At 44.1% G+C, this 27,505-nt stretch overlaps 2 protein-coding genes and 1 long non-coding RNA gene across 9 annotated transcripts in view; 1 reads left to right on the top strand and 2 right to left on the bottom strand.

Moving 5' to 3' along the window:
- The window catches only part of BMPR1A (bone morphogenetic protein receptor type 1A), a 139,444-nt gene extending 138,189 nt beyond the window's left edge, over window positions 1-1,255 (bottom strand). Inside the window, exon 1 of the mRNA XM_086680192.1 lies at window positions 1,050-1,255. The gene's annotated coding sequence lies outside the window, so the exon portion shown is untranslated. The remainder of the gene's footprint in view (window positions 1-1,049) is intronic.
- Window positions 379-17,980, top strand: LOC147576033 (uncharacterized). The gene is made up of 2 exons (XR_015241683.1): window positions 379-636; window positions 16,771-17,980. It is a non-coding gene; the product is annotated as an uncharacterized LOC147576033 (long non-coding RNA).
- Window positions 17,981-19,956: 1,976 nt separating this feature from the next.
- The window catches only part of LDB3 (LIM domain binding 3), a 63,244-nt gene continuing 55,695 nt past the window's right edge, over window positions 19,957-27,505 (bottom strand). For all 7 annotated transcript variants that reach the window (XM_025917732.2, XM_025917731.2, XM_086680189.1 and 4 more), the window contains one exon: window positions 19,957-22,582. In XM_025917732.2, the coding sequence (XP_025773517.2) occupies window positions 22,493-22,582 (90 nt within the window). In that variant the 3' untranslated portion in view covers window positions 19,957-22,492. The remainder of the gene's footprint in view (window positions 22,583-27,505) is intronic.

The raw sequence follows: 27,505 nt of genomic DNA, 5'->3' as shown, positions 1-27,505 counted from the left end.
TCTCACTTTGACAGTTTCTGATTAGCAGAGAAAATTCAGAGTTCAAATCCCAGCACACTTAGACAAGTTACTTAACCTCTTTGCGTCTCGGTTTCCTCGCCTAAAAAATGAACACCATAACCAGGGTTATCACAAGGATTAAATGACGTCACACAGGTAAATGTGCCAAGTTCGCAGTGTATTCAAAAGAGTTTGCTAACCGTTTGAAAGAGAAAAACTGCAGCGCTCTGACCAAATTAAAACATCCGAGAGCATGAAAGAGTATACAAGTCACAAAACGCCAGACTCTAACACATAGCACATTATTTTTCTTTCCTGACTCAAGCTATTTTCTTTTCTTGCCAAATCTTTCCACTAGGAGTCTGGAAAGAAGGGGGGGGGGGAGGTTACATTCACTCCGGCACAAAGTTTTCAGAAACTGAAGCGCAGAATCACAACAGACATGGCAGCGGAGGCCGCGCAGGACAACAGGTGAACCTCCGAGAAACCTGGCACCTTCCCGCGGACAAGTTTTCAGGGAGGGCTTGCAACTCCCCCCGACTCTACCACCCCACGAAACAGACATTTTTTTCTCCTTCGCAGCAGCGAAGAGAGACATAACGCGAACAGCAACCTCGCAGCTCCTGGGAGAGAGAGGTGAGCGCCTTTCCCATTTAAGGATTCAAGAAGCGTCCTTGGAGGCGGCTTTCGCCCACATCGCCTCCCCAAACTCGGCCTGAAACCCAGGGGGTGGGGAACAAAAGAGGGGCCGGGCGGCGGGGCCGCAGCGGGGAGCTGCAAGGAGCCGACGTCGGGGGTCCGGGGGGCCGGGGTCTCCGGCGGGGTCGGGCCCGGGGTGGGGGCGCCGGACGGCGGGGCCCAACGGGCCGCGGCCTGACAGAGCCGAGGCGGCGGGGACCCCGCGAGGCGGCCGGACCGGGCCGCCCCCAGCTCAGGCCTCCCGCGCGCGCCCCGCTCCCCCCGAAACTTCTCCCGGAGCCCGCGCCGGCCTCCCCGCAGCCGCCGGCCTCTCCCGGCGCACACACGCACTCTCGGACGAGCCAACTCACCCGGACCCCGGGGAACTCATCGTCCAGCCCTCGGCGCGGAGCGGGGTGGGCGCGGCGAGCCGCCGGGGCGCGGCGGGGGCCCGACTCGGCCTCCGCCCTCGGCGTGCAGCGGCCCCGGCCCGGTCGCCCCTCGAGCGGCCGTGCGATCCTCGTCTCGCGCGGACGGACGCGCCGGAGCCCGAGCCTTCCTGCCCTTTCTCCCCGCCCTCCTCCCTCCTCCTTCGCCGAGAGCCAGCAGGCGGATTCCAATCTCGGCAGCCGCCGCCGCCGCCGCCACTGCCGCCGCCGCCGACACTCGCAGGGGTGGGGGGGCGGCGCGGGCGCGGGGGCCTGGGGGAGGGGCGGGCCTCCGCGGGACTCGGCGCCGCGCGCGCGCACTGGGTAGACGCCCGCCCCGCCCCGGACACGAAAGGAGCCGAGCGCGCGGCGGAAGCGCCCGAAGGGTCCCCGAGGTCCGGCGCCCCGCTGCCGGGGAAGAGGGCCCGCAGCCGGCAAGGGGGCGCCGGGCTGCGGTGGGGGGACTTCTCCTCCGCGCGGCCCCACCGGCCCCTCCCCACCAGGCAGCCCTACCGCCGCCGTGGCAGGGCCGGCTGGTCTACGGGAGCCGCGACCCACCGACGCCGCGTGCGGGACGCACATGACGGAGCGCGGTGGAGGAGCGCGGACACCGCGGACGCGGTCTGGGCCCTCCCGCGTCCCTTCGCGTGGACCCCCTCTGCGACACGCTCTAATGCTCCACGTGGGCGCCGGCACTCACACGCCACGGCGGGGAATTGCCGGGTCGTGGTAGTGGTCGTGGCGACAAAGAAAGGGAAATGTAGCCACACCGCTTCCATTATCCACCCACCGCTCCCCGGCTTCTTGGTCTGGGCTCTCTGCCAGGGTGCCGAGGCCTAGGTAGGCAGGCGCAGGTGGGCGGGCTCCGAGGGAGCGGCTGGGGGAAGAGGCCTCTCCGCGTGGACCCCAGCAGCTCCGAGCCCCCGCTGTCCCGGGCCCTGTGACCTACGAGCCGGTGAACTCCTAAAGCAGAAGAGGAGCGGCGGCGTTACCCCGGGCCAGTTGAAGTCCGCGGACTGTAAATATTGCTCGCTCCTCTACTTTGGCTCATTCTTAGGACCTTGCGTGCCTTCCGGAGTCCCGTTCCCTCCTTTTGGAAAATGCAAATAATTGTCACTACTCCTTTTCTTCCATTTCCCTTCATTTGGGGAAAATGCTGGTAAACGTATTCAGTGTCCTGCATGTGAAGAAAGAACATAGGCTCCCTTTTAACAACCAAATGTGACCTTAATCATTTTGGTAAGTGTTGCAACAGTGTGTATGGTGTTAAGTCTCTACAAAAGATAACTTTTTTTTTTATTAACTTGTTTTATTTTTTATTTTTTTAAATTTACATCCAAATTAGCATATAGTGCAACAATGACTTCAGGAGTAGATTCCTTAGTTCCCCTTACCCATTTAGCCCATCCCCCCTCCCACAACCCCTCCCATAACCCTCAGTTTGTTCTGCATATTTCTAAAAGATAACTCTTTTTAAGGTCCTTTCATAAAATCACTTTTTCAACTAGGTAAAAAGAAAGAGGGAAGAAAAAGAATGTGCCAGGCACTGGCATTTGTTGTTACACTCTCCCTAAAGAGATGTTTGGATTCCAGAGTATTCCCTAATAATCTGTTTAAATATCTAAATTCTTTTACATTCTTGTTTAAAGAGGTTTTTTTCTCTCCTCCTTTTGCAAACCACTTTTGATGCCTTATATATCTTCTGTGATTCCAAATTATTTTTCAATTCTGGTTATTCTCTTAAGTTTTTTAGTGAACTCTTGAGCTGTCTCAGATTTGAGTCATGGGTGGTTGTATCTTGCTTTACAGGGGGAATGTATGGTATATGAATTTCCTGGCATCAACTATGAGTTTCCTTACATCAACTAAAACTTGCCACTTTTTCAAGTTTTCTACATACTACACGGCTTTAATTTTAGGGGCAAGGGTCGACCTTTTGCTTAAGGAGATTAAGATTCATTGACCAAAGAAATCAATGATGTATGCTGAGTAATGTGTCATGGCAGATAAAATCATGACAGGTGTGTTAATATACCCTCTGAAGCCTAGTCCAATTTTTAGGCATATGAATCAGACCATAAAATAGACAAGAATCTCAGTTTAAAACTTTAGTACATCAAGGTCCTGAAATGTACAACTTGGCATTACCTGGGTTTTGTTATATGCCACTGTAGAAATGGTAGCAAAATAGAGGCAATGACATTTTAAGTCATGATATCTTTGCATCTCTACGAAAGGATCTCCTTTTCAAGTCTTTGGGACTTTACTTGACATCCTTTTGCTCTCCTTAGATAAAGCCCGCCTAGTGCCCAAGCTTAAATCCGTAGCCTTTTCATAGCAGGCAACCTACCTACCTACAACAGAGCAGGGCATGGTGTTCTCTTCGGTTCCTGGCATGTGTATGCATGCCAGCCTGTTTCTCCAGTTTGCCCACTAAATGAACAGAGCAGCCAGGAAGCCCAAAGAAACATCTGGACACGTATTGTCTGGCCCCCAAACTCAGACAATACCTCAAAGTCCAAATTTAACATTCTCTATAATGTGATGGTTTTCCTTTAAGTAGATTAATAGAATGGGCTGGAAGTGAGCTTTTTTTTCTCTGTACAGTTAGAGGTGTAGGCCCCCAAGAGTGGTAGTTGTGTACTCAAATCACATAGTCTTAGTTTGGAAGGTTCTCAGATCCTCAAAGACCTTCCCTGATCATCTGACTTAAATTAGCACCCAACCTAGCCAATTTTGTTTTCTTTATACCACTTTTTACTAATTTAAATTACCTTGTTTGTTCAGTTACTGGTTTATAGTCTGAGTTTCTCTGCGTCACTAGAATAAAAACTCCATGAGAGCAAAGACTTTGTCCGTCTTGTTTTCAGCTCTTTCCTTGCTGCTTAGCTCCTGCCACACAAGTGCTCATATCTGTTGAACGAATGAGCGAGATAAGGGTAGAATTTCCTCTAGGCATTTCTGAACCTTGGCATCAAGACCTAGTTTTAGAGGGTGGCATGGACTATGTTGAAAAGGATACGAGCGGGTCAGGAAAACTGGGTTATACCATCTTTAGAGAAGGCAATTGTTCTAGATAGATCCAAGTTAATCCATTCACAGTCATTTTCCTGTTGTAAAGATTTTGTGAGGCAAAGGCAGCATTAAGGCTTGTGGATAGGGAGATAAGTTAGAGCTCAGTAAGGAGGGACTAGTGAAGGAACTCCCTTGGCAGGCTTTAGTTTAAGACTCCGTGTTAAACAGACAGAAACATTGTAAAGAGTAGAGGAAACAGCTGTATTTTTCAGCATGGACACTAATACATTATCCTCTTGGTTAATAATACCCTGTCATGGGGGCGCCTGGGTGGCTCAGGTGGTTAAGCATCTGACTCTTGATTTTGGTTTAGGTCATGATCTCGCAGTTTGTGAGTCCGAGCCCCACATCGGGCTCTGCACTGACCGTGTGGAGCCTGCTTGGTATTCTCTCATATATATAAAATTCCCTCTCTTTGCCCCTCCCCCACTTGTGCGCATGCATGCTGTCTCAAAATAAATAAATAAACTTTAAGAAAAGTAAATAAAAATAATACCCAGTCATGGTTTAGAAGAAACAAGCCGAAACAGAAATTGTGTTTAAGAAAAAGAGCTATCTAGGGGCGCCTGGGTGGCTTAGTCGGTTAAGCGTCTGACTTCAGCCTAGGTTGTGGTCCCGCATTTCGTGGGTTTGGGCCCCGCGTCGGGCTCTGTGCGCACAGCTCGGAGCCTGGAGCCTGCTTCAGATTCTGTGTGTGTGTGTCTCTCTCTCTGTGCCCCTCCCCTGCTTGCACTCTGTCTCTCTGTCTCCCAAAAATGAATAAATATTTAAAAAAAAAAAAAAGAGCTATCTATAAATCAGTGCACAAAATAAAGTTTAAAAATCCAAATTTGTTCTTTTCTTTGTAATGGATTTTTTTTTCCTTCTACTTTTGCTTCTCAGTCTCTCCTTTTTCCATTTCCATTTCTTTTTGCATCATATCACTTGTTTACTGTGATTAAAAGATCATTTACAGAGCCACTTGCTGCAAAGTAGCCACCACTTAGTGCTATGGCCCATGGTCACTATAGTCTTCCTCTCCCTGCTATCAACACACCCCTTACCACAGAACCTAATCCTTCCCTGGCCCTGTGGCAGGAAGAATTCTCAGAGCTCCGGTCCCAAGCCAGAACCCAGCCTCCCGCTGCCTTTGCTACTCACTTGGGAAGCCCCAACCTTGGCCCCTGTCTAAGGACTGACTCACAGTCCTTTTCTTGTGCTTGAAACCCTGGCCTGTTAACCTGTGTGGAACTTGATTTTCTCTGCCTGTTTTCTGGACTCTGCTCTCTAGAGTCTGCCCCAGCCCTGCAACAGATAGTTACCCCTGGTGCACTAATAGTTACCCCTAGTGGCAACACTTACTTGACCTCCAGCTCTTTGTTCTAGATTCTCTGTCCATATTCTGTCCCTCTATCAGTCCTCCTTTTCCCATTACCTCAGGTTGGACATCCTGATGCCTGCTGCTGTCCTGGACTACCACCTGTTGTTTGCTCATGGCTCTGGCTATTAGGTGCTGCCTGGAGGGCTGGGGTTCCTCCCACCGAACACCTGGAGCTGGGGCCTCCCCACCCCAGCCCATGGTAAATCTTGTCCTTCTCCATCTGATAGCAATCCACCACCCTGCCTTTCCCTTTCCTGAGAGCAGTGGGTTTGTGACTTATTATACTTTGATTATCTGTTAACCAGATAAAAACAGAAAACAACTGTATATTTTTATGCATATATGTGTGTATATTTTCTTTTATCTGGTTAACGATTAATCAAAGTGTAACAGGTGTGTGTGTGTGTGTGTACATATAAATATATATAAACCCATACCTGATTCTACTTAACTACTCCTAAACACTGATTCCCCTCAAGAATTCCTTTGGGACCAGTAGTCCAGAAATTCCGCATCTAGAGCGAAGTATGATTACCTTGTGCATGACTAGTCAAAGGAAGACAAGGTGTCGTGATAAAAATTCAGGTTGAGATAACTGGGGAAAAAAACAATCCTGGATCAGGAATGCTGAGTCATTAACAGCCATATTGTACCTACTGTCCATGGTCTACACGGTAATCCAGATGTATTTCTAGGTGTGGTGTGGTGCCACCAATGTGACCAGGCATACTAGTTTATCCGATACCACATATGTTGGGGGTACCTTTCCTTGTACTCGACACAAAGTTCTAGAGGATAGAAACTATCTTATTTTCACTCCATTATATCCCTGATACCTAGCATACTGCCAGGCACCCCTGAGGGTGGTCAGTAAATACTTATTGAATGAATGACTGTATGTACTAGGCAGTATAGTGGACTCCTGTCCTCTAAAAGCTTAAGATCTTGTAAGAAAATAAGACATGCAGATAATTCCTTCATTTGATATTTGTTTCCGAGTCATGATTTATTGCCCTTAAGATAGTTGACATTTCATTTCACTCATTTATTTTTATCAACAAAGGCAGGGTTGTATCATTGACTTTAAATTCTGACCACTGGTTTTCAACAAATAATGCTTGAGTTCTAGAGTTAATATATGTTCTTTAAAACAACGTCCTTACTTCTTTCATGGGGAAGCATAATCACATATATTCAGCTAGGAACCAATACCTGTCAGTGTTTTTTAAAAATGTAGATTATTTTGGGGCGCCTGGGTGGCGCAGTCGGTTAAGCGTCCGACTTCAGCCAGGTCACGATCTCGCGGTCCGTGAGTTCGGGCTCTGGGCTGATGGCTCAGAGCCTGGAGCCTGTTTCCAATTCTGTGTCTCCCTCTCTCTCTGCCCCTCGCCCGTTCATGCTCTGTCTCTCTCTCTGTCCCAAAAATAAATAAACGTTGAAAAAAAAAATGTAGATTATTTTAATTTTGTTATTTTTTTAAATGTTTATTTATTTTTGAGACAGAGAGAGAGAGAGAGAGAGAGAGAGACAAAGCATGAGCAGGGGAAGGGCGGAGAGAGAGAGGGAAGCACAGACTTCAAAGTAGGCTCCAGTCTCTGAGCTGTCTGCACAGAACCTGACGCAGGACTTGAACTCACAAACCATGAGATCATGACCTAAGCCGAAGTCGTATGCTTAACCGACTCAGCCACCTAGGCAAAAATCTAGATTCTTTTACATTTAGTTTGCCCCCCATTGTAACACCTGTCTTCCTCACTGTCTACCTGAATTGGACTAGCTATCCTTCTAATTGGTCATTCCCTCTTTAACTGATCGTGCTCAGTTTTTCCAGATTTCTCTTAATGGAACGCCACTGTGTTCAAAACCTGGGAGCCACTGATGATTGGCAACGTACTGTTCAACTGGTCTAAGTCCTGCAAAATGGGCCACATTCATTCTTTTGATGCCATTCTCCCTCCCTCAATGCCCAAATACCACCTCTTACAGGAAGTAGTCTCTGCTCCATCCTAAATTCCTTAGGCTTTTCTCTCTATATCATTGACTTCTTCGCATAGTTTCACAGTTCCTATGTCTTTCTCCTGAGTAAGATTTCATACCTTTATTCACTTACATGTGAATAGGGGCTTCCGAGCTTCCCAGCCTAGGGAAGGACAGTTTAGGGAGTATCAAAATACACAAGGATCAAAATAGCAGCCCCAAACTTGGGCCTGCCATTGTAATTATCAAAACCTTTGCCTCTGCTAGCCATTTGTTTTCAAGGTCCACCTGGAGTGGGAGGGAGGAGGGTGTCACAAACTCCTCAATGCATCTGCTGTCCCGCTTTGTCCCTCAAAGTCAAAGAGGGCATTCCTCCCTCCTTTCTGCCCTCCCCTGCCCGGATTCTTACCACAGTTGGCTGTAGTCACTGCACTGAGCATCACGGTGGTTACACCGCAGGACCATAGGGACACCGTTTGTGTCCTGCTCTGTGTGAAAGGTGCTCCCTGGAGGTGTGAAGTGTAATACCTGCCCCCGGTCCTCCTGAACACCAGATAAGTACTAGTCCAATTGCAGGCAGGGAGCCTTGTCACTGGCTTGCTTGAAGAACCAGCATTTTTATTGTTCAGCATTATATAGCTATATATATAACATTACTATATTATACTTCATGTATGACAATCTATACTTTCAGGGCATTTGGGGAAAATGAAAGTGGCAGGATGCATATTTGTCAGAATTAAGTCAATTAGAATCCCATGTAAGATGTGGGGGTGCCTGAGTGACCCAGTCGGTTGGGTGTCAGACTTCGGCTCAGGTCATGATCTCCCTGTTCATGGATTTGAGCCCCGCACCGGGCTCTGTGCTGACAGCTTGGAGCCTGGAGGCTGCTTCAGATTCTGTGCCTCTGTCTGCCCCTTCCCCACTCTCCCCCCGCCTCAAAAATAAACATTAAAAAAAATTTTTTTTAATCCTCTGTAAGATGTGTAATTAAAAATTTTATTTGATCAAGGTGGATGTTTTCATGACAAATGTTGTTCCACTGTTATATTTACAATAATACACCACTCTAGTCCAATTTTAACCATATGTACACCATATTTCATCAAAACTAACATGGTATTAATTATAGGAAGCATCATTATTTCATGCACAACTAGGGAAGGAAAACACTACCAATTAAACTGTGACACATTATCAATTGTAAGACATCTTCATTTCAAAGATGATAAAATGTCCACAACTGTACATCTAAGAATTGATGAAATACAATGTGTTTTAATGCATCCTAAAGGAAAAACAACACCATACAGGCCCAATGGATTGAAATGTTGAGTTTCTAAAAAAAAAAAAAAATGTTGAGTTTCTAGGTTTTTGACATATAATCTTATTTGTTTGTTATGCACAATCCTCGGATAGCCACCCTATGAATGTTAACCATGAAAGCAGAAACAGTACAGTTCAACTGCATATAAACATGTTAAACAAACAAAAGTGAATGACTTAGGATGCAGTCACTAAGTTTAGAAGAAACACTAGCATCGAGTCACGTGCATGGATTATATTGCAAATAAAAAATCAGCTTTTTCACAGTTGCTGATACTGAAATCATATGATGACCAGAAGAATTGAAACGTGAGTGTTCCACAGGTTTTCGTCTTTGGAAAACTCAAACTAAACAATCAGAAAAATCTCACCAGCGCAGTAAGAATGACTTTACATCTATCCCGGAAGCTGAACAATAGAGCTTGTTGCTTATGGGGCCATCAGGAAAAGCCAGCTGTGGATTTCTTTCTAGTACAATTAATTGCTTCCGCTGTATATAAAATTGAAAGAATTGGGTGCTTTAGTGCGGAAAAAGGATATCCTGCTACACTGCTTCTATTTCCTCACAAAGGCTATTAGTGAGCCTTTTGCCATTAATTCACATGCATTGGATTATCCTGTGATGAAAGACTGAAAGGCTTTTCATTTTTATAGTCTCTTATCTCCTATTTATTTGGCACCTCTCTGGAGATACCTGCTCTTCTCCCAAGACTGGTTAATTGCTAGGATGTCAGAATGTAGCTAATGACTGACTTCCTTTTCGGAGACTAATTGTGAGCCTGTCTCCATATTTTTTCTTGGAGCCGCCTTTCTCATTGCTGAGAAATATTCTGAGCTACGTCATTATTTGAAATGACAGATGCAGCATTTTAATGCCAACTCTCAATCCCTGGCCCTCGTACTCTTTGAGACCAGCAAGTAACCCATTTATAAATCTTCTGTGTAGACCTGCACTGTCCAACACAATAGTCATTTGCCATCCATGACTATGTAAATTTTAAATTAGTTAAAATAAATAGAATTAAAATTCAGCTTCTCAGTCTAGGGCCACTAGTGCTCAGTAGTCACATGAGGTTAGTGGTGACTGTCTTGGAAGAGCACAGATATAGAACATTTCCATCTGCACAGAAAGTTCTATAGGGCAGGGTTGGTATAGACTGTGACCTGCTCAGTTCAGGTCTTGTGAACAGTATCCGAGCCCATCTGCTGAACTGCTTCTGTTCCTCTGTTTCTGTTTTCACCATTCAGAACAAATGGTAGAGGGGTGCGTGGGTGGCTCAGTCGGTTAAGTGTCCAACTCTAGGTTTCAGCTCAGGTCATGATCTCGTGGCTTCATGGGTTCCAGCCCCACATCGGGCTACATGCTAACAGCACAGAGCCTGCTTGGGATTCTCTCTCTCCCTCTCTCTCACCTTCGCCCCCACTCATACTGTGTCTGTCTCTCTCAAAATAAATAAATAAACTTAAAAAAAAAAAAAAGGTAGACTACTTTCAGGGATCATTTTTATGGGTTGCAACTAGAGAAATTTTTGTGAACGTGTAAAGACCCAGAAATAGAGGGTTGCTGTTCAACAGCTATAAAATTAGTTATGTAAGAAGTGTTAATACCACAGTAAACTAGTTTTTTTTAATAGTAGAAAATAAAAATAAAATAGTAGAAAATAGGCCAAAATACTAACAGTGGTTGTCTCCATGTAGTAGGATTATGATTACTTTTTTCTTCCTCCTATTTATTTGTGTTTTTTGGAATTTATTAAGTATATATTGCTTTCTTAATTAAAAAATTACATTTAAGATCCTTAAACCCATTCATTTCTTTTATCACCAGTTTCAAACTAGGGTGGCTTTATCCAGTCCCCGTGTCTAACAGAAAAAGTAGTCCTTTTAAGCAACTGTTTCTTTAAAGATGACTCTCAGCCAGCAGCTTTTAGTTGAGAGATCTGTATTCCCTCTGATCCTAGCATGAAAAGTGTCCAAGAACCTGCATTTGGGGTGCTCTAGAGCCCTGCTAAATGGAATCACAGAACATCACTCTGGAAGAAATGGCTCGTGATTACTAGCAATCCCCTCCCCCAAGCGTTTGTCAAGCACTTTGCATTTCTAGACTATAGAGCAGAGTCTTAGGATCAAGGCTTCACAGGTTAAGGAGACTCGTGGAGCTGAAGAGGGCTCTGATTTTACCACTGAGAAGAGAACCATAAAAAGAAGACCTCGTTTCCTAAAAGTTCAGGCATGATCATACAGGTTTAATTAGGAACAGCAAGCTGTTTACAGCAAATTATAAACTGTATAAAGCAGACCTCAGTGGACACGCCCAAAGGATGTCCCATGAACCCTTACTTCTCCAAGTCCAGATTCAGCAGATCTGGCTTGGTGAGGTAGGGTGCTGCCATGTCAGCCAGAGGAGTCTCCCAGAAATCCCTTTCCAGAACTTTCCATGACCAAAGGAGATGGCCGAATAGCTCACGGAAAAAGTCTGTTTTTCTTTCCTTTTATCCTTAAAACTTGAAGCCAGTCTGCTATTTGCTTGATTGCTATTGCACCCCCCACCCCAGTAGAGAGACACTTCAGAAACAGGCTAAGCAATACAATATGGTGGGGAGAACATCAACTTTGCAGTCAGAATTCTGGCTGAACTTCCTAATTTTTGACCTTGTGTGAGTTTGTCAACCTCTCTAAATCCCAGTCTCTTCATCTATAAAATAAGGATAAATAATACCAATCTAATGAGACAGATGTGAAAATTAACTGAGAATATGTGGAAAACGGTTGGCATAGAGTCAACACTCAATTAATTGTCATTACCTTTCCTTTTCCTTCTAGAAAGTGATTGGTCCATCTGTGTTTATGTTGAAGGGGAAAGAAAACAAACTGTAAAAGTCTTAATGAGCCTTACTTCAAATACAGCCCAGTGCAGTTCAGTAATTAGCATGTTAAGTTCTGCTTCAGCTTGGGCTGGTCTCCAGTTCTTCGTTCCGGCCTTAGCTCAGGAATTTCCTTCTCTAGAAAGCCTTCGCTGCCCACTCCCAGGCTGAATTAGTGTCCCTCCTGATTAGTCTCATGGCACCTCAAGCTTATTTCTGTCCTATCATTTACCTTGCATTCTGCTTCTCAAACCAGAGTACCCAGCATTGGGCATGGAATTCGTGAGGTTATACAGCATCTTTTCCACGGCATCAGTTTTATCATTAGATAAATAATGACTTTAGATAATAAATGACTTAAAGCAAAGGGCATGCTTTTTTTTTTTTAGCTAAAATATTAAGTTATAAAAGAAATTTCACAATTGCAGAGGGTTCCCTAGAGTGTTGTTTTTTGTGTTTATGGTCCTTTGCTTTTAGATCTGCCTTGCAGAAAAGTTGGAGAAACACTTATTGCCATATGACAGTGAAATGACATGGTAACTTGTCAGTTTCTTCCACCAGACTGGAGCTCTGTGAGGGCAGGGGTTGTGCCTCATTCACCTCTGAAATCACAATACGTAGGTACTTAGCATGAGGCCAGCCTCCAAGTAGAGGCTTCATGAATGTGGACCTGAACTCAACTCTCTTCTCCAAGTACTTTGAGGAGAATAGAGCATTTCCACTCAAGACAGGAACTTTGAAAGTGTATAACTGATGGGACTTCACACTGAGTGCCTACTGGAAAGAGTACAATTCTATCTGTCCTTTTTGGGAAAGGTATATCTGACCTTTGGCTTCCCAACCTGCCAGGGTTAGGAAAATTCAATGAGAATTTTTCATTAAGTGCCAGGCATTGTGCTTGACACACAGGAGGCACATGAAGGGACATCTGGGTGGCTCAGTTGGTTGAGCGTCCGACTCTTGATTTCAGCTCAGGTCATGATCACAGGGTCGTGGGATGGAGCCCCATGTTGGGCTCTGTGCTGAGTGTGGAGCCTGCTCAAAATTCTCTGTCTCTTCCCTCTGCCCCTCTCCCTCATTCACTCTCTCTCTCTCTCTCTCTCTGTCTCTCAAAAACAAATAAATAAAAGAAGGTGCATGACTTAACTTTCCTCTAAAGTCATATTCTGATTATTAATCTACAAGCTAAGAAATGATTCTTACCTTTGTAATAATTCTAAGCAACTCCAAAAGGTCCTGATATCCATGACTCAGGCTGAGCCAGCAGCTGGGGCTTCTTCTGCAACACTTTGGTTCTTCCTCCTAAACCTCTAACCTAGTATTACCATACTATCCCACAGCTTATTTACTGTCTCAGTTACCTTCACATGAAACCTGGGCTTGTAATATGGGAATAATTTAAGAAGAGGGTGGAGAGACACAGCCACCTGTTAGGAGGTCTAGGCTGCAGAGTCAGGGTCCATTTCAACCCTTGCCTCCCTCACTAATCTGGTTTACTCTCACAACTTTGGGGCATAGCCTGGTCTTGGTTCTGGAGACAGCCCTGGACAAATGTTGCCAATTCCTAACAGAGCCTGCGCTAGGGAATCAGGCTCCCCAAATGGCTGTGTCCTTCATTCTATTGGCCTGAATCCAGGGCAGTTTCATCAGGAAACTAACAAAGCTTAAGCTTCAGGGTCCCTCACTTTCACAGGCCCCTGTGAAAGCTAAGAGTCACTGGAATGTTCTAAATTGAGAGAGGGAAGTCAGATTGCAATCCAGGAGCATTCCTTTGTAACTTTTCTGATACTTACCTAAAGAGATTTCAGAAGAAAGAGACCTAGAGATCCACGATTCCAATCATTTCTTCTGATTCTTTTTCCCTGTTTTAAATGACTGCTTGAGGGCCACCTGGGTGGCTCAGTTAATTGAGCCTTCGACTTCAGCTCAGGTCACGATCTCAGTTCATGAGTTCCAGCCCCGCATCGGGGTCTGTGCTGACAGCTTAGACCCTGGAGCCTGCTTTGAGTTCTGTGTCTCCCTCTCTCTTTCTGCTCCTCCCCTGCTCACACTCTGTCTCTATCTCTCAAAAATAAATAAACTTAAAAAATTTTTTAAATAAATAAATGACTGCTTGGTTTTATAATTAATTTGGTGTTTGAAATTTTATTGTATTCTTTTCCTTAAAGATGGCCCCACAAAACCTGGATACCACGCTAGATCAGGTTCTTATCCAATCTTTGCCTACTTTTTCTTCAGTGCTTCCCTGTCCTACTGTTCACCAAAACATCACAAGTACGGAAGGAGACTCTGCAGGGGTCTCTGTAGTGATGACTACATGGAGGACGGAATCACCCTCACTATTTGCTTTCTATCTTGAACCGCAGGCACACATTGGATGCCTTACACCAATTCTACAAATGCTAGGACCCTCTCACGTTGGAAGTGCTTCCTTAGAAGTAAAAGATAAGACCTCTATGAGCTGGCCTCTCCCCCGAATCTGAAAACAATTTTGAAATAGTCTCTTTATGCTTACTTTTTTTCTTTAATATTTATTTATTTTTTGAGAAAGAGAGAGAGAGAGAGAGCTAGCTGGGGAGGAGTAGAGAGAGAGGAAGAGAGAGATTCCAAGCAGGCTCCATGCTGTCAGCCCAGTGCTTGATGCAGGGCTTGATCTCACAAACTTTGAGATCATGACCTGAGCTGAAATCAAGAGTCAGACGCTTAACCAACTGAGCCACCCCTCTATATGCCTACTTTTATGCATCAATGAGACTTTGAGTTAGGTTTAGATAAAGGGATAGCTGATTTGCAAATGGAAATGCAGCCTGAAGAATTTACTTAATGAAATGCCCTGGCTTTTTTTTCTTTACCATATATTTATTTTTGAGAGAGAGACAGAGCACGAGCAGGGGAAGGGCAGAGAAAGAGAGAGGGAGACACAGAATCTGAAGCAGACTACAGACTCCGAGCTGTCAGTACAGAGCCCAACGCAGGGCTGGAACTCACGAACCATGAGATCATGACCTGTGCCTAAGTCAGATGCTTAACTGGCTGAGCCATCCAGGCTCCCCAAATGCTCTGATTTTTCAATAGGATATGTTTGTGAGAAAAGGAACTCAGTTCCCAGCTAACCAATGACAACGTTGGCATCCTTTTGTCATTTAAGTTCTAAGGAATCTCTCCAGTTTACTGTCTAGCTATAGATGGGGAAAAATAACAATCCAGTGCGTGCACTGCTGTGGAAAAGCATTCAGAGTTTTCAGTTTGGCTAAAAACGTGCTCCAAAGAGTCATTGCTTATAGCCACTGCTTGTGTAAACAGGTGAGAAAGATATACATAAATGGTCAGTTATTGAGTAATGGGAAAATGCAAGAGTGTTGTGGAAACACCAAGGAGGGAATGCTGGCCCACAGAGAGGCCAGGATGAGAAGGTAAATCCATGACAGGTTAAGAAGCTAGAAAAATCAACAGGGCTGGGCGTAGGGTCTTGTATGCAGATTAGTTTGGGCTCTATTGAGGGATAATGGGAAGCCATTTATGAGTGTTAAACAGGACCATTCCGTGGCCAAATTTATTTTTGAAGAGATCTCTCTACCTGTGGTGTGAGGGATGGGTTAGTGGTAGATGGGGGACAAAATGGAGACAAGGTCAGGAAGCTGGAAGAGAGACGTTTGGAGGTAGGAAGGGTCCTGAGGATGGAGAGGAGGGAATAGATCCAAGACAGATCAGAAAATAATTTGGAAGTCTGTGGTAATTATTGGTTGTCAGAAGAAGAAGTCGCAAGAGAAGACTGACACAGGGTGACTCCCAGATTTCTAGTTTCGATGACTGGCTGATACCTGCCACTCGCTGAAAGAAAGAATACAAGAGAAGAAGCAGGTTGGATGATAGGGTGGTAAATTCAGCCAGTGGCAGGTCCAGAATTCCTACATAGAAGAGGTGCAGGGCAGCAGGGCTATGGGACTGGTCTCGAATCTATGTTTACAAAAATAAGCACTCTGGGGACACTTGGGTGGCTCCGTTGGTTAAGCTTCCAACTCTTGACTTCAGCTCAGGTCATGAGCTCTCTCCCTCTCTCTCTCTGCCCCTCCGCCACTCCCTCTCTCACACACTCTCTCTCTTAAAATAAATAAATAAAATTAAATAAAACAAAACAAAAATCTGAATATGTCAACCGGAGGATCAGAGGAGAGCAGTACACGGAAGATGTAGATGTCTAATGGTTCAGAAAAGTAGTTGATCACCTTGACAAATTTAATGGCAGTATTTACTCCACACACTCCATAAATAGATTCACTTGAGATCACTATTATTCAGATAACACTTAATATGTACTTTATAGAGGTTTATTTTATTTTTTAAAGTTTATTTATTTCTTAAAATAGCTTCTATACCCATTTTGGGGCTCAGACTCACAACCATGAGATCAAGAGCCACAGGCTCTTCTGACTGAGCTAGCCAGGCATCCCTATAGAGGTTTAAATAGGATCAAACATTGAGGGGTGCCTGGGTGGCTCAGTTGGTTAAGTGCCTGACTTCACCTCAGATCATGATTTCATCATGGTTTGTGGGTTCGAGCCCCACATCGGGCTCTGTGCTGACAGCTCAGAGCCTGGAGCCTGCTTTAGATTCTGTGTCTCCCCCTCTCTCTGCCCCTTCCTCTCTCTCTCTCTCTCTCAAAAATAAACATTAAAAAAATTTTTTTAATCATCAGTGAAATTCATACTTAAAACATAAATTGTTTTTAAAAGAAAGCAAATCTCAGAACAGTATGTGTAATATGATTCCAGTTAAGTAAAACATAATGTGTGTGTGCAATTTGTGTGGGCGTGTATACAAGCATGGGTCTGTTCCCCAGATTGCAGAAAACAATGCCGTGCCGTATCTACATGGGACTGTCTTCCAGACTTCACACAACTGCATAGAACCAATTTTGCCATATTCATCCAGGACCGCTTGACGAACAGCTTTGAATTTTTTTTTCAAGTGAAAAGTATTATAGGAAAAGTAAAATGTAGTCTTCTATCAAAAGTGAAGTTCCTGGAATCAAATATTTATTTTATCTCCTTTCACCTGGCAGGCATTTGAGGGCATTATCTGGCATGTCTTAATGAGGCCTACAAGGTCGTCGGTGCTCCTTGACCCCTTTCCTACTATTCTTTCTTCACTTGTGCTCTCGAGCCCTGTGCCTCATGTGCCAAGATTGGTCCCTTAAGGCCTCCACGTTTATTTTCCCCTCTGTCCGGAACACTCCACCTCATACTTTGGTATGCTTGATTTCTTCTCATCATTCAGACCTCAGCCCAAATGTTTCCTCCTCAGTAAGGTCTTCTCTGACGACCCAACCCAAAGTAGCTTACTCCACCCCCGACACAACGTGCCATTTTATTCCGCCATAGGACTCACTGTCTCAAATTATAGTGATTATGTATTACTTGCTTATTGCCTATCTCTTCCCTTAAAGTGTAAGCTCTGTGAGAGCAGGGACCTTGTCTGAATTGTCATCCCCTGTCCCTACAACAGAGCCTAGCCACCCTCTGAATGTTGTGGAATGAAATGATACACTGATGGAATATCATTCAGCACTAAAAAGGAATGAGCTGTCAAGCCATGAGAAGACATGGAGGGAACTTAAATGCATGTTGCTAAGTGAAAGAAGCCAATCTGAAAAGGCTACCTGCCATATGATTCCAACTATATGACATTCTGGAAAAGACAAAACTATGGAAACAGTGAAAAGATCAGTGGTTGTCAAGGGGCCAAGGGAGAAGGAGGGATGAATAGGTGGAGTACTGAGGATTCTTACTGCAACTCTGTATGATATTGGAATGTCCTAATACATTTGTTCAAACCCATAGAATGTGAATGTATCAAACCCACTAAGAGTGAACCCTGATGTAAACTGTGGACTCTGGGTGATAATGACGCATCAGTATAGGTTCGGCGATTGTAATAAATGTACCACTCTGCCGGAGGACGTTGGTATGGGGAAGGCTATATATGAGCTGGAGCAAGGAATATATGGGAAATTGGTGTCCCTTCTGCTTAATTTTGCTGTGAACCTGAAACTTGAGAAAATGGACATATTTAAAAAAAAAAAAGTACGTGGCCCAAGTTGTTGAAATGGTTTCAACTCACTTGTGTGAGTAGAACATTGAGAAACATTACTTGACATCAGGATTGGCCTGGGAAAGCTTGAATCAGGAAAGCCTAAGCCAAAACGTTAGGCAGTGTTTCCCAAATTGGAGTTCCATATTCTGTGTTTAAATAAAATTAAGCGTGTTTCTTTATTGAGAGACTGAGTACTTTCACAGCTCACATGTGTACTGTGACTCTCTAGGGTGAATAGCATATGTAGTTACTTCCTAAGATTTGATCCAGAACCAATTCTTCATGCCATGTCTTTATCACGAATGAGCCTAAGTCCAGATGAATGCCAGTGGTAACCCTGTAGAGCAGCTTTAAATAGTCAAATATTTCCCCTCAGAACTAATCCAACATAATTTAGTTATCTTATTTTGCTGATTTCAAACCACTAGAATCCAACTTCCATGACAATAGTGGTTTTTGTCTGTTTTATTCTCTATTGTGTTCTCAATGTCCATAGCAGTGCCTGGCATATAGCAGCAGGTGCTCAATAAATATTTGTGGAAAGAATGAATGAATGAGCAAATGAATAAAAACAATTCTTGTTCTGTCCAGAAAGTCCTCTGTGTAAAGGGCAGAAATTTTAGTACAAGGTAATTATACATTCTGATCCATGTGGTTTATATTTCTGGGCTATTTGTGTAATATTTATTCTTGCTGCTGTTTTCCCGAAGCATTTCTTCCTGAATGGACACATTGAAGGAGTTAAGAAAATGAAGGAAGAGTGAGGGCCTTGGGTTCTGACCCCACTCTACTGGTGATGATGGTAACTAACATTTGTGTTGGAATTCTTCCAAAAGTTATTGCATTTGGCTCTCAAAACACCTGGGAGGCACGTGTCATTACCTTCATTTTCAGGTGGACAGGGAGGCTGAGAGACACTCTCCCAATGCCACTCTGGAGATATTAGATCAGCCTTGATCTAAGCCTTGGTCTCACTTTGTCAAAGTCCATGTTCATTCCATGGCCCCGGGCTGTCTCTCCAGCTGACCGTGTGCTGGGAAACCATTGCCCCTTTCTTGGTTCCCACATCTGAAAAATGCCCACGGGATTTCTTAGGTTCCTTCCAACTTTACATTCTATGACTCTGTGAGCCTTTTTTTTTTTTTTTTTCCCCTCCATCTAAATTGCTAAACATCCTACTCTTGATCCCAGGGTCATGAGTTTAAGCCCCATATTGAGCATGGCGGCTACTTTAATAATAAGTAAATAAATAAATAAATAAATAAATAAAGTACTATGGCTTTAAAAAGTACTATAATAATATTTTATTTCTACTTGCAATTACACAGCTCTTTTAAAATCTGATTGAGGTACTAAAGAAAATCAAAGAAATTATGAAAATTTTCTTTCTTTTTAAGTAATGCCTGCAAACAATACCTTACCAAAGTGAATTGGTTTTGTTAAGTGTAGTATCCTCAGAAAGGTCTTCGTTATTAAAAAAGAAAAAAATGCCATGAGAGGATTTGTCTCTGAGCTTATTTCCAAACAAAAAATATGGAGAAAATATAGCAATGTTTCTAGAAATGAAGCTATTTAGAACAGAATAAAAATAAATAAATATGAAATATTTGATCACCTAGTAGCTAAATAAATAAACCTATCCAGAAAGAAAAGGCAAAGCCTGGTCCTCACTGTGTTTTTTTACCTGATAAATTCCCTTTGTATGCAAAACATTTGCATTATTCACATATCCTTGTCTGTTTAAGGCAAGGCCATAAAACTACTATTGGGCTACACAGCCAACAGAGCAAGTGAGTTGTTTGTGTTTCTTCTCCACAGGGCATTTTGTTTGGTCTCAAAAATTTTTTTGTGGCCATATAGAAATAATCTACTTTTGGTGTCATGTGAAAAAACTTTACACAGAAAAATCTGTACTTATACATTCTTTTTTGGGATTTTATTGTGCTAAAAAGTAGAATTCACACCGGCCAAAAAAAAAAAACAACCCCAAACATGCAAAATATTTTTGTGCACACACCTCGAACACACTACATTCCACCATTGAAGATTTTGAAATCTTAAAATTAAAAAAAATCCCAAAGCAAGAGTACCTGGGTTGAAAAGTTAACATTATACAAGCTAGATTCCTAACACAAACACTGCAGACACAAGTCACTCCATTGCAAAAAGTTAATGTTTATAAGGCTTAAATAAATGTCAACAATGAAGAGACAAAAACCGTAGATCCAAAGTGTACTCCCCACCAGGAAGTATTAAAAATTGATGTTGTAGTACATCTGTGATATTAACTTCAAATAGATACCACCTTAGCCCCAAAGTTACGCCAAACTCACAAACACCGAGGGAACCATATTCAAAACTACCTTCTTTTTCTGCTACCTTTAAAATGGTTTTATATTTGTTTTGTGTGTTTGGTAAATAAGAGTCCCTCAGAATCTACACTAGCTCTGAGATGTAGAAAAACCGATTCGATCAATGACCTCCTCTGAATGATGAAGTTGTCCTCTGAAATGCGTCACTTTTCTGTTTAATGATCATGTACTTTGTAGTGATCACGTGTGTGTGTGTGTGTGTGTGTGTGTGTGTGTGTGTGTGTGTGTGTCTGTGTCTGCGCGTGCACGTGTAAACCCTTTTAAAAAACTCTAAACTCTAGGGAACATTTTTTTTCCTTTTCTCGAGACCAGTCCCTAAAAATGTGTTGTTTTTGTTTTTGTTTTTGTTTTTTAAAGAAAACCTGCCTAGAGCTTTTCCGTACAGTCAGCAACCTCCTTATCCCTGTATATTTGAACTTTCCCAAAATAACAGAAAGCTCCAAGGTACTTGTTGGCAACTCCTGAAAAATCTCCAGTCACTCCCAACAGATTTGACTGTCTGGTACTTTTTAGATTCACTTTCTTAAGGCACCACAGAAGAAAAGGAGGGCCCTGTGGTAGGAGCATGTTCACGTCCCTCCTGGTGCTCCCTCGGGGACATGGCTTCACCCTTGGGAAAAAACACGGGCCTCCTGCTAGGGATGCATCCTGCCGTTTCTCTCTCCCTCAGGGAGAAGGGACACACACTGGTAGAAAGGCAGTCCCCTGGAAGCCTCAGTTCTCAGAAGAAAAAGTGTTCTAATGCATTCTCATAAAACATGCAAAGAGAAAATCCAAAACAGGAGAGAGGAGAAAGTAGCAGTGAGTTGGAAGAGTGCCTAAAGATTGTGTGCAAGTGAGAAACACCCGGTCAAACTGCCTACTTCAATGCCTTGTTCAATGAGCGTAATAGTGCATCCTAAAGGGAAAGAGAAGGTACCGTTTCTAACCTCAGAAACTAACAAGCTTCTCTCTTTATCACCCAACAGCTTTAAAATGCTTACTTAACTCAAACTATCACCAACATTTGAAAGAAGTTTGAAGACTCAAGACTATTTCAATAAACATTTCAATAATTGCTAGATCAACTCAGCTCCTACATTTTCAAAACGTCGGCCAAAATGGCAAATGAGTACGTATCGGTCCATCTTTCCCTTCCAGCAGTCAACACAACTGTACATAATCAGTGTGCTGCACTTAAAGGAACATTTGTGAAGGACGGCGCAGCTCGGAGGTGGGAGGTCCTACCAACACTTGCGTTTTTACTGAGGCTGGCAGAACGCAAGGTTCCTCCTCCCCATCCAGAGTTTGGGCGTGTTCTCAGCCCATCCTGCCATCCTGTTTCAGACACTGTCTCTCCCTTCTTGTCCACAGGTCATTAAGCCTGTTGGGGGAAGGGGTGCTGAGGAAGACTTCATAAGTGAGCAGTCATGGGATTGGGAGTGAAATACATGCACAAGACCGAACATTCACGCTCACGAACTTCATGAAGCAAAACAAAGGCTCGACACAACCCGGAGTCGCTTTAAAAACCTCTCACACACAGCAGAGCAAAACTGGAAAAACCCAATTACACTTTCCCATCAAAATTCAAAAAAGAGCTAAACCTTCTGGGGACATAGGATGTTTTAGACGGAAAGAAGGTGTCTGAAGGGCCCTTCTTTTCTCAGCTGTCTGCAGCATGAGCCAGAGCCCTTCCTGAAGCCCTGTCAGCTGCCCAGCGGCTCCCAGAAAACACCTCTTAGACGCCTGGACTCCCTCAGCACGCTCGACTCTGCTCAAGGTCTGAAGAAGTCTGATGCTCAGAGGTAGCTCCATGACGCTAGTAATAGAATAACACTTCCTTTTTTGGTGAGGAAAGCCCAATCGGTCTTAGCTAACAAGCCCTCAGCTATGGCTCTAAAAATACCCCGCAGCAAGCACTGCTTGGCACTTCATTCTGTTTGCCAGAGAACTCCACAGAACGTTTCAGATTCTCCATAACTGCTCTGAGCTCTGTCCCTGCTCTAGTGACCTCAGGAAAGTGTATCACTTCAAGAAGATGACTTTTTGTTTTTCACTTTAGAGTTCTTGGAATTCTGTCCCGAACGTCTGAATTACAACTCCAGCCTTGGATTAATTACTAGCTTGGTTTAGGAATCTTCGTTTGGCTTCCAGTCTGAACTATGCAAATACACGATCTGTGTGCAGAAGGAAGGACTAAAATTACACTTCAAAAGGGCTCAGTAGCTTCCTGTCTTCCCCCTTTCCCCCCAAAAAGAAACATCAGCCTCCTTGAATCCTTTGTCGCCAGCAGCAGGAGCAGCTCCCGGCCTGTCCTCGTCAGACGCTCCGGGCTCTCTACACATTGATGGCGTGTGCGTGCTTCTTGCACAGGGGTTTGTCCTTCTTGGAGTAGAATGGCTGCCCCTCCAGATTCACGTGGCAGACCTGGGGACAGAGAACAGACGGCCATGAGGCAGGCCCTGTCTCTCCTCACTACAGATTCTTAATGACGTAAGCAGCGTAGATATTCGAATTATGGCATATTTAAGGCTTCCAAAGAGGAACGTGGAACTAAATTCCAATTAAATTAAATGGCAGACACAAAATTTGCAAGATGAAGATGACTGACCAATGCTATCCAAAATTTACAAAAGGGGCACCTGGGTGGCCCAGTTGGTTAAACTTCTGGCTTCAGCTCTGATCATGATCTCATGGTTTGTGAGTTCAAGCCCCACGTCGGGCTCTGTGCTGACAGCTCAGAGCCTGGAGCCTGCTTTGGATTTTGTGTTTCCCCTCTCTCTCTGCCTCTCCCCTGCTCACACTCTGTCTCTCTCTCTCTCTCAAAAATAAATAAATAAAATGTTTTTAATTTACAACCAGTAAATTACAAACCAGTATAGAATCATGAGTCAATATCCACAGAGTTGATTAACATCCAAGGAAATAGCATTAGTAAATTAGCAAACACATCAAAGAAGATGATCCTCATCAATAAGTAAAGGAAAAATAAATCAAAATCTCCATGAGAGACCACTAGGTATCTATTAATCTAACGAGATAAAACAAACAAACCAACAAAACCTCCCCAATCACTTGCTACCATTAATCTTACATGACTGTAGCCAAAAAGTAAAAAAAAAAAAAAAAAAGAAGTATCTATCAACAGTCAACGATGCCAAAAGGGAATCAAGCCTACTTGTGCACTGCTAGGGACACAGCTCGGTGAATCAGCTCAGTCTTCTGTAGGGAATGTGGCAGCGGCACTGAAAAGGAGCCATAAAGATGTGCCTGCCTGCCTGGTACCACTGGGGAGGAGTTTATCTTATAGAAACTATTGCACAGAACAACGTGTGCTGAAGCAAAAATTCAAAACCACTAAAACATCTCTCTATAGGGAGGTAACTAAGTAAATTCTTTTGGTACATTTTCCAATGGAATGCCATCATGCAAAAGATAAATCAAATATGGAAAAGTGTATGCAGGGAGATATTATATGAAAAAAGGCAAAATTATACATCCACATGATGACAACATATGAGGGCAGTGGAGACATCACAGAAAGAAGAAAGCTAAGTAACATTTGTTGAGGCTACTATGGGCCAAGCAGGAGACCCGACACTCTATATACATCATCTCATTTAATCACAAAATCTTTTGGGAAGGTATAACTTTTTCTCATTCCACAAGTGAAGAACTGTGGCTCAGAGCCAAGTGTCTTGCTTAAGTCACAGACCTAGCAAGTTATGGAGTTGGGACTCCATGTCTAGATCTGCAAGACTCCAGTTTCAAGCTCGTTTTCCCTACACCTCACAGCAAAGAGGAGTTATACTTACCTGAAATTGTTCTGGGCTTATGGACTTGTATAGAGGTAGCCCTCCATGTTTGTTGGACTAGTCGTATATACAGGCTGGCCCTGGGTGGGCAATACGCCAATATCAGAGTCAGCTGGGAGGTCACATTGGCTGGGATGGGCCCCAGTGTCATAGAGGTCACTGAACATTTCAGATGGGGAGAAGAATTGGGGACCACATTCAGGACACTGACATCAGAAGGAGAAGTGTAGGTGCAGTTCCCACACAGAATGCATGAGGATAGAGAAATCACCGTCTTGAGGTGAGTGTAGGTCAGTGAGCATGTGGCCACTCCAAGACAGTTGGAAAGAAAAGTGGCATCACGGTGGGCCCACGTGCAAGTCCCTAATGACCCAGTTGAGGATGTTACACTTGGGATCACACAGGGCTGCCAATGGGCCCCAGAAACCAATGACCTAGAAAAGTGACTGAAAATATCCCAGGTGGGTACAGTGATATTGAGTGTAACCACGCTCTTATGTGACCTCAAGCTACTGGTGAAGACAAGCCCAAAATCCAACAGTGAGGTTGGTTTCAGGGAAGACAGAAAGGCAGCTCTGGAGTGAGTTCTCACAGAGCTGCCTGTCAACATCTGGGGTTCCTGTTCTAGTCTGGGACAATGCTGGCTACTTGTGAGAACTTTGATACAAGTTGGAGAGCGTGTTGGGGACTAAAGACCAAGAAGTGAGGAAGGGCCAGAGCTTCAGGGGTGACTCATTGGTAAGAGATGGAGCCGAGGGCAGAAAACATCATAGAGAGGTCATGCTCATTGTCTTGGGCTAGGAGACCCTGTATGGGATACAAGGTGGCTTCGTGGTGGAGATCCCCAGACTACTCAGCAGAGGGGCACAGCAGGGATGGTCCAACCCCCAGGCTCCATGGTCAAGTGGCATCAGGGCCTGACTGGGAAGGAGTGGGGGTCATGGACAGTGCTGGAAGGCAATGAAATGGGCCAGCTACAACAGCTCCTATGAGGGCTTCCTACAAAAGTTACACCACTGTCCCCCCCCGCCTCCCCGATACCCACACCAGTGAGGAAGGTCTAGAAACGCAACAAGACTTAGAGGAAAAGAGGGGCCACAGTAAGACACCTTTGTCCCACATCCTTTCCATTGGAACTCAAGTGCCAAAGCCAGACAGGAGCTTAACCTTCATCCTGACCCACACAGCCCTTCTCAGCCATCATTTTATATGCATGGGACTTTAGAGGGGCTGTCTTCTCCTGTTCTTTAATTGCTCATATACGTCAGCTTTGCTTTCCTTTCAAGATTCCAAACTCCTTGAAGGTGGAGACTTGTTCTGGGATACTCTTGTAGTCCCCAAGCTCAAGAAATATTTGGTAAATTGAATTAGTCTAAAGTTATGTGCTCTCCTGAGATCTAACTGATAGGAAAACAGCATATCAGCTGGGAGAGCTAGTTTTTGATCTTCTTTTCTTACTAGGTTTTTTTTTTTTAAGTTATAGGAAAATATACGCTCATCAAAGTTGATTTGGAAATATAAAGTGGTGGATAAAGGACCCCCTCCCCACAAAAGACCCTCACAGTTTTCCAATCAAAAGATAGCTTTCCAAAACTTAAAACCAAAACCGTGCTTCACTTCGATATATCTAAACAGGGCAGTGAGCGCCACACAGGACCACTTTGGAGGAAGATGTAATGATTCACCACACTGATTCTCCAAAGAACAGGATGAGCCTGGCTTCTTTGGGTGGATTCTTTGCGCACTGCGATGGGTCTCTCACACCTGACTGGGATTTATTTGCAATCTCAACCTGAACAACCCCATGCTTTACTGCTTCTTCTGGTCTCTCTCTGGGATTTATGCCACTGTGACCCTCAGCCAAACATAGTGGGCTTGAGAGAGGAGACCCATGCTCACCCCTCCATGTAACACAGACCTCTTGTTATCCTGCCCTCAGAGAATAGGCCTTCTGTGCCACTGTCTGCCCTGGACCTTCTCCAAGTCACTTGGATTCTTCTGGAAGTTGGGTAACCAGACTTGCAGGCAGCATCTTAGGATAAGACAAGCCATGGCTTGAATATAAGGGTCAGACAGCTCTATGTGCCTTGCTGAGCCATGGCTCTGTAGGGGACAACCCAAAAGCCAATATATTCACATTGTTACTCCTTTGCAGAGGGGAGGACCTGATGTATTTAAAGGACCCTAAAAGGCAAGGAGAAAATCTATTCCAAAAGCTGGAAAATCAGTGTTTAGATTGAATTGTGTGTTTCCTTCCCCAAATTCATACGCTGAAGTCCTTACTTCCAGTACCTTAAATCTACCCAGCGCAGGGACACAGTGGTGACCTTATTTGGAAGTAGGATCTTTGCAGATGTAATTAAGATGTAAGTTAAATGAGGTCATATTGGAGTAAGGCGGGCCCTTAATCCAATATGACCAGTGTCCTTATAAGAAAACGAGAAGCGTATAGAGAGACACACACACAGAGGAGAACGCCATGTGAGGACACAGGCACACAGAAGGAAGGCGGCCGTGTGACCGTGGAGGCAGAGACAGAAGTTCCATAGCTGTAATCAAGAAACGTCAGAGATTGCTGGCAACCACCAGAAGCCGGGAGAGAGAACGTGGCCCTTGAATTTGCATTTCTAGCCTCTGGAACTGTGAGAGAATACATTTCAGCTGTTGAAGCCATCAGATTTTGGTATGTTGTTGCAGCTGCCCTAGCAAACAAACACACCGAGTCAACACAGTGCACCCCATGAATGGAGGCGTGGAAACCTGAAGCGCATTGCAGTAAACTTCATGGCGAGGGTTGTCCTATCTCCTCAGTCTATAAAAATTGCTCAAGTTTAAACTGCATGGATATTTCATACATTACCACACTTTACCTTGGCAGCTCTGGTTTTAAAAAAAAGAAAAGAAAAAAGAAAGTAGTAGCAGCACATTAATTTTCCCAAATAAAGTTCAGGCAATTGCAGACTCACGTGACAGGACTTTCTCAGGGCTGAATATTCCCTAAATCTAAGGCAGAGTCTAAATGTCGGTGACTTCTTGCTGTGTCTCCTCCCCAACCTGAAGCCCTCGGAAGGAAAGTGCCAATCTCATGGGAAAAATGACCTGGCTGTTTGGCAGAAATAAATGGCACGTGGTTAATAGTTAATCTAGGGTTTATCTCCTGGCAACTACATATCAAGAACAAGACCATTTAGGAAAATAAAATGATACTCAGCCCCAATTCCTAAAGATTCTCTCAAAAAAAGCCTTATCTCAGCTTTTCATAGGATGAGTCAACAAGCTACAATCTGGTGTTTCACGGCGAAAATTTGGGGGAAAACCCTTAAATCACTTCATCATATCTAACACATCTTATAACCATAGGAAACCAACCATCTCTATTTTAACCCAGGCATCATTCACTGCTCCCAAGTATTTTATTTATTTGTTTGTTTATTTATTTATCTATTTTTGAGGGAGAGAGAGAGACAGAGCATGAGCAGGGGAGGGGCAGAAAGAGAGGGAGACACAGAATCCAGAGCAGGCTCCAGACTCTGAG

Source organism: Puma concolor, chromosome D2, assembly GCF_028749965.1.
Source record: "Puma concolor isolate L17-30 chromosome D2, mPumCon1.1.hap2, whole genome shotgun sequence".
Lineage (NCBI taxonomy): Eukaryota > Metazoa > Chordata > Mammalia > Carnivora > Felidae > Puma > Puma concolor.
This window is presented reverse-complemented; position numbering and strand designations above follow the sequence as displayed.